This window comes from Cololabis saira, chromosome 10 (assembly GCF_033807715.1).
Source record: "Cololabis saira isolate AMF1-May2022 chromosome 10, fColSai1.1, whole genome shotgun sequence".
Taxonomy (NCBI): domain Eukaryota; kingdom Metazoa; phylum Chordata; class Actinopteri; order Beloniformes; family Belonidae; genus Cololabis; species Cololabis saira.
The window spans coordinates 24,146,952-24,159,785 of record NC_084596.1 but is presented as its reverse complement, the minus strand read 5'-3'; the positions used below and the strand labels follow the sequence as shown (position 1 = coordinate 24,159,785).

At 37.5% G+C, this 12,834-nt stretch overlaps 1 protein-coding gene across 1 annotated transcript; it reads left to right on the top strand.

The window, feature by feature from the left end:
* The first annotated feature begins 6,919 nt into the window (after positions 1-6,919).
* LOC133451952 (E3 ubiquitin-protein ligase RNF186-like) lies at positions 6,920-8,268 on the top strand. Its single transcript, XM_061731115.1, has one exon. It carries the CDS (start codon positions 7,280-7,282, stop codon positions 7,919-7,921), a length of 642 nt encoding a protein of 213 aa, XP_061587099.1. The 5' UTR covers positions 6,920-7,279; the 3' UTR covers positions 7,922-8,268.
* Positions 8,269-12,834: the final 4,566 nt, after the last annotated feature.

Here is a 12,834-nt window from a genome sequence, read left to right as displayed (position 1 = left end):
AGATGTGATAATTGTAGTAATTAGGCGTGTTTAATAGAACGGTATGTTTTTTTTCTTTGTCCCTCAGGAACAGTTTTATGGGCTATCGCCTACTCGCTGATTCATTTTACAGACTCACTCTGCATACCATGAATGAAGGTCTGGCCACGACCTCCTCAACACAGTCTTATGCATAATTCTAACTTTTGTCTATGATTGTGTAAAAACAACTGTCTGAACATAACAATAATCAAGAAACAACTGAAATGAAAAGGCTTTTCTGAGGAAAATCCCTACAAATAGTTTTTCAGAGGGGAGATAAGTCGTTTTTTTTCTAGTAAGTAAAATACACATTTGAAGGAGCATACAGGTTTCAAGGAGTTTTCATCCCTGTTATATTATAATACTGTATTATAATTGTTGTATCCCCCAGCAAGCTGCTCTGTCTGTTCTTATTTTCTGTGCAAGACTGTGTGTGGAACTAAAAGGATGCAGTGGACACAGAACATGTGGAAACATTATCCCTCCATAAAACCAAGAATGGGGGCCATAGAAAGTTATCATACTAAAGTTTGACTATCATGAAAAGGATATCTGATCTAGCATGTCAAATCAATTACTGAGGTGAGCTGGGTCAGAAATGTGCTGCGGTGGTGGACAAAATGAGTCAAATTTAAGGAACAAAATGGCTCTGAAAAGATGTTGCATATACTAGGCATACAAACAGAATAAGCCAAGGGCTTTGCAGGCAATATCTCTAAATCAGACACTGTAACAAACCACAATAATTAGCAATGCCTTCAGGCTTCACTGAAGTTACATCACAGTCTAATAAGCCACTGGCAGTTTGGAGGGACTAAACTCTACAAAACTATGGTCTATTTATTCCGTAAACTCCTAACACAGTACTGGACAGTATTCACAATCAGCTAAATATCATATAAACCAAGAAGTACTGTACATTCATAAATCAGTGAGCTTCAAACTCATGCATTCCACATGGAAGACTTGATGACTTTGATGACTGTGACCTCAGCAGAGAACTGAGCTACCTTTCACAGCAGACTGATGTTACAGAAAATATCATTTTGATTATTCGCTGGCTTTATGTATTAATTTTTGAATGTTGAAATAACAGTAACTTTTAACCTCCTAAAACCTGGTGTGCAAATACTTGGACATCACAAGTTTTGTTGTCATAATATTTAATTTCTGGGGGCCCGTAGCATCAAGATAACAAATCACACCAGATCTTAGGAGGTTGAAACTCTATGAGCTTACTATTTATCAGCTCTCGAAGACTAATGCCACTGCAATCTGAGGAAACTGTAATTATAAATCATGTCAGTTTTTATACTGCAGTCTTGGGGCTTTGGCTATTACAGGTATTTATTTATGCGTCCACACTATTATGTATGAGCAGATTTGAAATTGTGTGTTATATTTTCAAGTCACATGTATTACTGACATTATGTAAATCAAACTGGAGCCTAACCATGTAAAGTATTTCAAACAACTGATATGGTCCTCATTCAACAGGCCTTTAGTTAACCCCTTCAGTGCAAGTGCAACAAAAGAAACACACTTAAAATTACATTTATTCCATGTTCACGATATAAAGCTTAATGAAGACTCAAGTCTATTTAGTCTGCACCTGATTTCATCTTTGATCCATTATTGATCATGTTTTTCTTCTTTTATTCTCTGTCTTTTAAGCGCAGGCACAGCAGTTTAAAACAACTCTGCATTACAAAAACTACAAAGCAGCTATTGTTTGAATGGGGTGAAGTTGATTAGAAGAGTGGCAAAGTCATCAATTAGATAAACATCTCAGGAAGGTTGGAACTTTAGCATTAGGAAATCCATTATCTGACTGATGCTACTGTTACATGGGACCGTCAAAAGAATCGGTGTTTTTCTGATGCGTTTGATCTTATCAGACATATGTGACTCACACCACTTCAGCGGGAACTCAAACTGAGTGCAGTTATCATGACAAAGAGCCACATGGTGAACACAGGTGAAGGAGAAGAAACAAAAAAGAGAAGCAGAACCTTTTTTGTTAACATACAGCCACAGGGCATGCAGGCTTAATTTGATAGTTCAATTGGTTGCCAACCAAAATTACTGAGCTTACAGTAATTTATAGTCCCACGATGGACCTGCAGTCACACCTCCAGTAAGATTCTTATCTGTCGTAAGTCACACTGAACCTATACCTCTGTGTGTGTGGGAGGCTGTGTGTAAGGGGGAAACTCCTTGCTGCAGGTGCTGTAACATCGATGTAGGGCAATGAGGTGGATTTCCTGCTCCCCTGTTCTCACTCTGCTCCCCTCTACAAAAAAAGAAAAATGTATTACACATGTATTTGCCTCTGCATCAGAATATATACAATGCATCTGTGTATTGATTTTCATATATTTTCAAAGATCACTTGTTTTTTTTTCTTTCTTTTGTTACAAAACTTCAACCGTGAATTCTATCAACTGTGAGGCCTAAGTTAACATCACTGGTCCGCATGGGTCAGCGACACCTTTCTCATCCGTTGATGCAAGAATAATCAAACTAGCACCAGAAAATGTCTTTATTTATTCTTAATTTCTTTATTTGCAGCCATTATTTGCAGCCACTCATACACTCTCTTGTCCCAGTAAGGTCTTCCTTGGAAGAAAGTGTTAATCCATGGGCTATATTTACTTATACTTGTATTCCCCTTCTTTCCTCATGTCTTCTTTACCTTAATATTCTATTGCATTATGTATATGTACAGTATATTAGAAACAGCAAATGTTAACACCATAGGAGTACTAAGGTTAAGATAGTGAAATTAAATAAAATGAAATGAATGCCGCAAGAAAGAAAAAAGCTTAGTGCTGTTTTATTTACTTGACTATGGGCAAAATTAAATAGCACATTTGTGAAGATCACAATTAATCCTGTACTCGTAGACAGCTTCCTTAATGAGCTTTCCACTAGTGGCCTTCCTATGAGAAGGCAGAACAACCTGTTTGGTGGACTCAGGAACGCGGACAATGTCGGGTCACATGGTGGTGGCTGACACCTTTATTACTCGTGGCATAGACTAGTTATGGTGAGGGAAACATTGCTCAAAGATCATGGCCCATACTAACATGACAACATCATACAGCAGTGGCAGATTTGAGTTCACATCCATAATGTGAAACTCCCACTCCATCTCAGCTGAGCCATTTGATTACAGTGACCTCATTGTCATGTTCAAGGAAACAGTTTGAGATACTTTATACCTAATAACATGTCTGCCTGAAGTAGCCATTAGAAGATGGGTCAATTTGCATGCATGCAGTTTGCATGGTCAGCAACAATACTTTGGTAAGATGTGGCATTTCAACAACAAGCTTAATTGTAACTCGGAGGCCTAAAGTGCCTAAAGAAAATGTCCCTCACACCATTACACCAGCAGCAGCAGTCTGAACTGTTGACAAAGGCAAGATGGGTCCTTGCTGTCATGTGGTTTATGACGGAGTCCGACCCCTTCCATCTGAATATTGCAGCAGAAATCAAAACACGTCAGACAAAGCTACGGTATGTTTTTCCAATATTCTATTGCTAAATATTCGGGACTGTAGCCTCAGTTCCGTGTTCTTAGTTGACAGAAGTCTCAACCATGTGGTCTATCTATCTATCTATCTATCTATCTATCTATCTATCTATCTATCTATCTATCTATCTATCTATCTATCTATCTACCTATCTATCTATCTATCTATCTATCTATCTATCTATCTATCTATCTATCTATCTATCTATCTATCTATCTATCTATCTATCTATCTATCTATCTATCTATCTACATATAAAAATGTGTGTCTGTGTGAGATGAATATATATATATATATATATATATATATATATATATATATATATATATATATATATATATATATATATATATATATATATATATATATATATATATATATATATATATATATATATATATATATATATATATATATATATATATATATATACCAAAAGCATACCTGAACATGTGTCAAACATGTCGGTAGTGTTACAGCATGGGCTTGTATAGCTGGTAATGGAATGAGCTCCCTGGTGTTTATTTATGACGTGACTGTTGAAAGAAATATACAGATGATTTCTGACGGGTCTGGGGCTATACTCTCTGCTCACATACAGCCAAATGCTACGAAAATAACTGGACAGCACTTTGCAGTGAAGATAGATAATAACCCTAAATATAATAGACAAATAACTCAGGACTTTTTGAACGTAAAGAAATTCAACATTTTTCAATAGTCAAATCAGTCACCGGATCTCAACCCAATAGAGCAGGATTTTAAGTTACAGTAAGACAAACCTGAGGGCACAGTACCTGCTCAAGGTTTCCTCCCTCTTAAAGGGGAGGTTTTCCTTGCCACTGTTTGGCTTAAGGTTTTTCTCCCACTAGGGGAGTTTTTACCTGACATTGTTTATGTAATATTTCCTTGGGGATCATGTTCTGGGTCTCTGGAAATCGCCTAGAGACAACTTTTATTATAATAGACACTATATCAATAAAATTGAATTAAAATTGAATTGAACAAAGGTTCACAAACAAACCACAACTGAATGTCGCTGTAGAGAAAGCCTGGCAAACATTTCCAGGGAGTAAACCTTGGTGATGGGGACTTCAGACTTCAGATTGTCATTGACTGCAATTTTTCGTCCAATATTGAAAATTGTGGTTATGTTTACAATTATGTCCCATTGTCCCAATTCATTGTATCCCTTGAAAAGGGAGGTACTTACCTTAAAATGTCTAATTCCTAAACTGTTAATGTCATATTATCCTAAAACATATTAAACTAAAGCTTAAAGTCCACACTTTCATAATTTCTTGATTATTTTATTTATCAATTTAAAAATTCACTGTGTATAAAAGCAAAAATCATAAAACTCTATCAATGTCCAGATATTTCTGGGCCTAACTGTCCTTTTAAATATGAAAATATGCAGCCCGCTGGGTGGCACAGTGGTTAGAGCAAGCGGCTACTGAGGCTAGAGTCCTCCTGCAGCGCTTGCAGGTTCAAGTCCCTTGCATGTCATCCCCATTCTCTCTCTCTACCCCTTCCTGTCTACACTTTGTATAAAGGCAACTAGAGCCACAAAATCTTATAAAGATAATATGAATATATGCATTCACAATAAAATTTCAAGAATCATTGAGAACATATTCAGATGTTACAGGTTCATATTTAATGGAACAAGTGTAAGGCTTTTATAAAATAGAAACAATAAACATTTTTATGAAGCAATTTTACCGGGTTACCTTAACAACACGAACAACACTGTGGCTATGTTACATTAAAGTTAAAACATCAGTCAGCACTTTTCAGAATTAAAACCAATCAGATGTCATGCCAACAACCTTCTTGCTGCCTCTCAGCAGAAAGGTTCCTGGTTCAAATACCAGGAGGAGCCTTTCTGTTTCTCTTGTTCTTTCGCAGAGTCCAAAAACATGTAATCAGGTTGACTGGGGAGTTTAAATTACTTATTTAAGTAAGTAAGTGTGTTGTTTGTTTGTATGTGGTTCTGCATTGGACCGGTGACCTTTCCATGGTGTACCCCTGACTTTCACCTGAAGAGATTTGGGATAGGCTCCAACAGATCTCCCTAAGTAGGAATAAGTATGTATAGATGATGGATGATTCATTTTTATTTACATTGTAAATGAAGGATGAACATTATTGATGAGTGGTTTTCCTGGTCTTCCTTTGTAAAAGAAAAACCTGAAGCAATAACAATAACAAAGTGGTACACCTGTAGATTGTGAACAGTATTGTTTTTGCGGATGCAATTTGAGTAGATGAAGGAAAAGGTGCCTTGCTTTGCAATGAACTTTTTTTTTTTTTTTTTAAAGGATACCAAAGAACTTTACTGCAGCTTTAAATTTTAGGGCTATTTAACAACACTAACATTACATTTAAAACGGGGGTCCAAATGCATGTACCCAATAATCATACAAGACACTTTTCAGCATACGTAAGTCCTATCTAAGACTTTATGAAAATGAAAAAAAACAAACACCTATGATTTGCAGGTATTTGCTGAAGCAAGTTAAAAGTGAAGTCAGTTCTTTCCTAAAGTGGATATTGAGCTTTATGGGGGGAGTATAGAATCAGAGAATCAGAATCAGAATACTTTATTATCAATGTACCTGGGTACTGTGAGATTAGAGGTAGCATCACCTCTCCAGTGCAAGATAAATAGCAGTAGTGCAAACAATAAGAAATACAAGAAATATAAGTAATATAAAAAAATATAAAAAAGGTTAAGGTGCATTTGAATCGTTTTTTTTTTTTTTTTTACAGATGACAGTATATACATGTGTAGAATATTGTAGAATATTGCACAGAGTCCGGGAGAAGTATTGCACAGTTTAAAGAGACAGTAACGAGGATGATTCACATATTGTTCAGGGCGATTATGGCTTTGGGGAAAAAACTGTTTTTGAGTCTGTTTTTGATAGTATTCTAGATGTGGAACATGAAGCCTCTTGACACTGAAAGGACATTTCTTAAAATACTTGTCGAGCATCAAATGGTTAATCCTTGACAGGGAAAATAGCCATATGATAACTTCGCTAGACCTACATACTATGAAATCTTTAAAAGTTAAATAAATATAAAATAGAATGTAAAGAAGGTCCTTAATATTCCCCAATCACCATCTAGAGTTGAAATTTAAAAATGTTCAGGTATTTTATTGACTGATATTTATTGGATGTACGTGGTATCTAGTCCATACTAATGATTGCGTGACTCTTCACCTGAGCTGCAGAAGTGTCACCACCAATTGCCTTACTTGGCGCTGTCCACTGTCTGTGGTGCTGAAATGCAAAGGGAAATAACATCGCGCTCCTTATAGCGCAGGCGTTAAAATGTAATTACACAGTAAAGGGACCACATCACGCACATGACTCGCTTATGACAAAACGACCAGAGAACGGGTTGTGAAACCAAGTGGAAGAAATCTACTGTATCCTTTGTTATAATGAATAAGTTCTGGTAGCAAGGCTGCGAGGAGGCTTTGGAAGCCCCCTTTTCACGGGTAGCGCTCCGGGCGATGATGTGACATAACAACCGCACATGGACTGGACTAGACTGGACACAACCATTCTTATGCAGCCAAAGACAATATGTCTTATTGTAGGTCTGCTATATGAAATATGCGTGCTGGCAAGATCAGATAAGCAATGCAAACGGACAATGTAGTCACAAAAAAATAATGCTCATGCAGCGTGATAAGAGTGAACATGGCGGAGACAGTGAGGGTGCAGGAAGACTGCAGCTCCGCTCCGTCTCCGGCGACTCACTCCTTTGACTCCGGAGATTACGAGTGCAAAATATGCTTCAACTACTTCGACTTGGACCGTCACATCCCCAAGCTTTTGAGCTGCTCCCACACCTTTTGCCAGGAGTGCCTCGGAATGTTACACTCCCGGGAGGGTCGAGGATGGAGAGTCAGCTGTCCCGTGTGTCGCCAGCGCACTCCGGTGCGGGAACACCGGGTTCAAAACCTCCCCGACAACACCGCGCTGGCTCAAGCTCTCCCTCTGGAAAAATACCAGTACTACTGCGACATCTCTTCCAACGCAGAGGGACAACCCGCCGCTCCTCCCGGATCCCCCCAGGACACCCGAGACTGCTGCGAGACCTGCAAACATGTTGCGTTCACCACGGGCTGCGTGTGCGCCATTTTCTCCTTCCTCTCCATGGTGGTGCTCTTGTTTCTGGGCCTCATCTTCGTGCACAACTTCAACCACAGAGCGTCGCACGTCGGCTCGGTTTGTTTGTCCGTAGCCAGTGTCCTTGCTCTGTTCACACTCATTATAACTTGGCTGACGTGCACGCTGAAGTATCGAACGGAGACTGAAGCCTTCACATCTGTTATGTAATCTAATGTAATCCTGAGTAAATGTGGGATTTTAGAGACATCATTTAGCCGGTTGAGGATGTGCAAAATCGCCTCAGTGTGCTTCTAAACTTATTTGAGTAGTATAAGTCAGCATTTGTGGAAAAATAAGGAATTGTGAGTTTACAGTGCATTTTGTGAAACTAAACTGTGATTATGTAATAGCAGGACTATCTGTACCACTTCCACTCCTATAAACATAACATTTTGTGCTACATGCAGAATAGAAAGAATGTTCAAATAAACCACATTTGAAACCGACAGAAGGCTATATCCATTTATTAGATTATACAATAACTACAATAAGCTTAAGTAGGGTGAAACATAATAGACTGAAATGTTATTCATTTTAATTTGACATAATATGATTTAAGCAATGAATGATTGTTTTACGACATTAAAAGTGGTGGACTGGTTTCAGTTTCCTTTTTGCAGCCATAATGGACAAGAGAAACTTCTAAGAATATCAAAAAATGTGATTATCAAAAATCAGATTAATTATCTCTGCCGCAACTGCCAAAAATCTCAATGTCCCTGTTTCGGCAGTTCTATCTGACTGAGTAGTTCAAACAAAGATTAAATCAGAAAGACCATTATTGCCATTTATGCTTAAACACCTGAGGAATATTTATTGGTTATGAAGCCTCTATTATTCATGCATTTACTACACCAAGAAACAAGTAGTACGTAATTAAATATGTAGCAAGCATAGTTATTAATTTTTTTATTGTATTTTTAAAGGTATTATATACATTTTTACATACAGTGTTACAGGTGACACTAAAAAATAGAAAAGTATTTGCATGTATTACACAGAGAAGGTAATATTGAAAATGTATAAGACAGTTCAATATTCATGAAGGACATTAATTGTTAGAAAAAGGTTGTATTTCTGTCTTGATAACCTACTACAGTGCTCTAAAACACCATCCATGGCAATAGTTAAAAAAGTTCATGCCTTGGATGTTAGGAGTCATGAATCTATTTTCTTTGTCAGGGAAAGGTACTTATCCTAGGTGGAGGGTCGTGGAGGATATGATTGTCTCGGCAGTCCAAAGTGCTATTGTCCAATTAGGTACAAAACTTAATAGTATTAAAAATGCACAGGAAAGGTTCAATGACAGTTGGGTAGAATTGATGACATGTTAGTGCAGATTGCAGAGAGCCAAAAAGAGAAAAGAAAAAAAGTACACTAAGATCTCCGGGCTATGAGGCTATCCGCAGTCTACAAAAGTCTGAGAAAATAAAACCCAAAGTATAATCAAGTAAAACATGGTGGAGCTTTTATCATGCTGCTTCCTTTGCTCCATCTGTTTATGATGGAAATAAATTAGATCAGAAGATCACAAAGACATTTTATAGCAAGATCTGTCAATCAGTGTCAGAAGAATAGTTATAAGGTCGTGGCCATGCAGCAAAATATACCGAACAGCACAAAAGAAACGCTGAAAAGAACACAAACAAGTTTTTAACTGGCCAGCATTGAATCTTAAAAAATTATATGTAAAACCTTAGCAGAAATCTGCAGTTATAAAAAGGGATTCTTGCATACTTCGAAAGCCCAAACACATATTGCTCAACACAATGATTCTGGTGCAAACAGCAATGCAGGCACAGAGAAACATGAAGGAATCGTCAAAATAGTGATAAAACATGTTAAGAGGCTATCAATGTTTCCTAAATTCTTGAAAAAAATAACTTTTTTTTAATACTTATCAATAATACAAAATCACATCTATTACACTTAAGCCCAAAATATTCTGCATTATCCAGGTATAATTCTGGGTCTCAATAAGTCTCATCTACAGTAACTAAATATATGGCTATGCAAGCTTCACAGCAAAGCTAAACCTCATAATCAGCTCAATACACGACAAGTAGTGTAAGTATGAAATAGCATTCATAAGTGGCCTGGAAGCTGATACCCAAGAATGTTTATATGTACTTGTGAAGCTGATTTATTATAATATTCTAAGGCGGAATCAGTTCCATACATCTTTTATAACCTGTTTATTTCATAACTACCTTTGTGTGATTACACTGACTCCCCACAGTGGACCAGGTCAGCAGGAGATCCCACATCAGTGACCCTGACGGGATATCAGCCTACACAAGAAAAAAAAAAAATCTTTGTGGAGGGGGTACAAAAATAAACAGTGTTGTAAAGTTGGAAAACAGGAAGTGCAGATGATTTCCAGTGGGGTCCCAAATAATAAGATAACTTGAAGTTTGTCCAAGATCGCACAAGATTACATGAAAGTGTGAGAAGAAAAAATAGTTAAATCTGTTTCATCATTGTTCGACATAGTTTAGGTCTCAAAATGGTTGACTAATTCCAGTAATCATTACATTATTTTATAAAATAATAATAAGAAAAAGGAGTGCTAACAATTCACTGGACTTGAGGCATCATGAGCAAGAAGATGTCTCTATTTGGTTTAGATTTGTGCCGAATCCCAGTCACAGTGGGCATTTGTATCCACTTAGTGTTGTTTTAGGAGGTGACAGTTAAAATCCATCCTTTTTTTTAGATCCCTCAAAAAGGCTGATTCATTTGGTCATCAAGTAATACCAGTTAAATGCCACTATGACAAAAGCTTGGAGAAGAAGTAAAACGGGAGGGGTGGCAGGCTTCCACTGGGAGCAATATAGGCCGTGCTGTGTCGAGGTCAGGGGGCCTCATTTCATGGGGACTGTATAGGGCTTAAAGTTAAAGATTACTTTGAAATCTGCATTCCCTACCATCAAACTCTTCCCTATCTCCCACCCTTCCTCCTCCCTCCAGCCATCACTCCCGCTCCCAAAAAATAAAAAGCTGTCTCCAAAGGAAAAAGGGGATGAGTTGAGAGTAGATCCTCTTTGATGACAAAGAATGATCCTTTTGTTCCCTAATCCCCACATAACTCTCCCTCCTAAACCACCACCACCTTGATAGGAACTGCAACTGGTATTAGTTTACCTGTTCTACTTAAAAAAATAATTAAACAGAGTAACGCCTATTAGAAACACTCATGTTTTATATGAAGTTTATGAGTTTTTTTGTTGTTGGCAGCATGAACCGTAAAAGGACCAAATGCCATAAGACGGATCAATGGAAGTAATAGTTAGATCCCAGAGGAGCATTTATTAGCCACTGCTGTCTGAACCCAGAAAACACAGTTGCAGGATACATTTCCTCTCTTCCTGAGACTTAATGTGTGCAAAATGTGTCAATGTGTCATTATCAGATTGGACACACATATTTTCAGAAGAGATGAAAGTCTTCCCCTTTACTTGTGACATCTGCCCTCTGATGGTGTGTGTCCCATCATGACCTAAAAGACATGGCCTGAGGAGAGCGATTATCAGACATCATTATACACTTTGACTCGTCGTTTGACCAGATGAGTGTATGTGTGTGGGAAAGCCTGTATGAGGTGGAAAAGGTGTCATATTGTGTATGCGTATTAGCATGTATTTGTCAGAATACATCTGCAAAGACATATGGCCTAAGAAGCATGCAAAATCTCCAAAGAGCAGTGACATGTGACCAATGTGCTGGGTCAAAGTGTCAAACAGAGCTTACCTGGCCATGTAATTTTTCGTATGTTGCTTTAGAGATGCCGAAGAGGGTGTCCCTTATCTTTTAGCCTTCAATTTATGTCCCATATACAAGCAAATAAGGTTATTCTTTTTAACAAGTTGAGACAAATGTGCATACAGCATTCCTGATATAAAGATGCAAACAAACTCCATCTGGTGTACAAAAGTGAGAATGCAGGTAAGAAATAGAATCTCATGCCTACAATTGAAGGGAGTTTTTTAATATCCGAAGTGGGTCTTTGTGATATACGTGTAAGTTAGTGTCTTAAGTGCAAGAGTCAGCAGTCACAGTGCTCTTCACATAAGAGTTATTTGTATTTTTATTGGGTCTACCACAGAATGTCTGTTTTGCAATACAGACTGGTGTCCATAAAACACAGTGTTACTATACTGACAAATGGATCATATTATGTGGACCCAGTCTGTCTAAATGTCTGATGTAAAAGTGATGCAGTGTGAAATCCACAGAGAATTTGCTCAATCTGCTATCACATTTATGAGCTTTGAGTTGCTTTAGAAGATGAAAACTGGCTTTTTGTGGCCCTTATTAGTTGTCAGTTTAGCTCCTCAGAATTCCTCTCGTATGTTACAAAATGAGAGCCCTGTGACTACTGTTAGCTGCAGGTGAGACACTGCCAGATATGTACCTTACACAGGTCAAATTCATATTGAGAAAAAAACATATTTTAAATCTACAAAACGTGGACAAAAAAAAATCCAATGCTTATTTGTTGTTTTTAGAATACCCTTTTAGACAAAAACACAAATGTCATATGTTTTGAGTGTTGCTTTCATGTCTTTTTGGTCACAGTTTATTTCTGTACCGTTAAGTGCAGAAACAAACTATGCATTATTTGATGTACCCTGCCCAAAAGCATCTTTGTACTGGCACAGTCCATGCTGTATTGATTATCAACAGCTGCACTATGACTAATCAATACATGGTTACAGACTGCTTTGTTGATGATAGTGCCTGTCAGGTGGTTCAAGTATAAAGAAATAAAGGTTTTGTATATATCGGTTTGATTTTGCATGGAAATTAAAGTCAAGCTTCATACTTTGAGGGGCAAGAAACTACCTTGTTTACAAATCAACCATTGTAAGTTTTTTCAGTGGCTCTGCAGCTTAATGTTTATAACCACTTCTTCCATCTGAGTCACTTATTTTAACCTCAGTATTGTCTATTCACACAGACAACTGAATCAGCATAAATGAGCCAGTAGGAAATTAATTTAGAAAAAAACCCAAATAAAGCCACATGAGATAAGCCAAAGAAAATGTCCAAACTATGTGTGTGTGTGTGTGTGTGTGTGT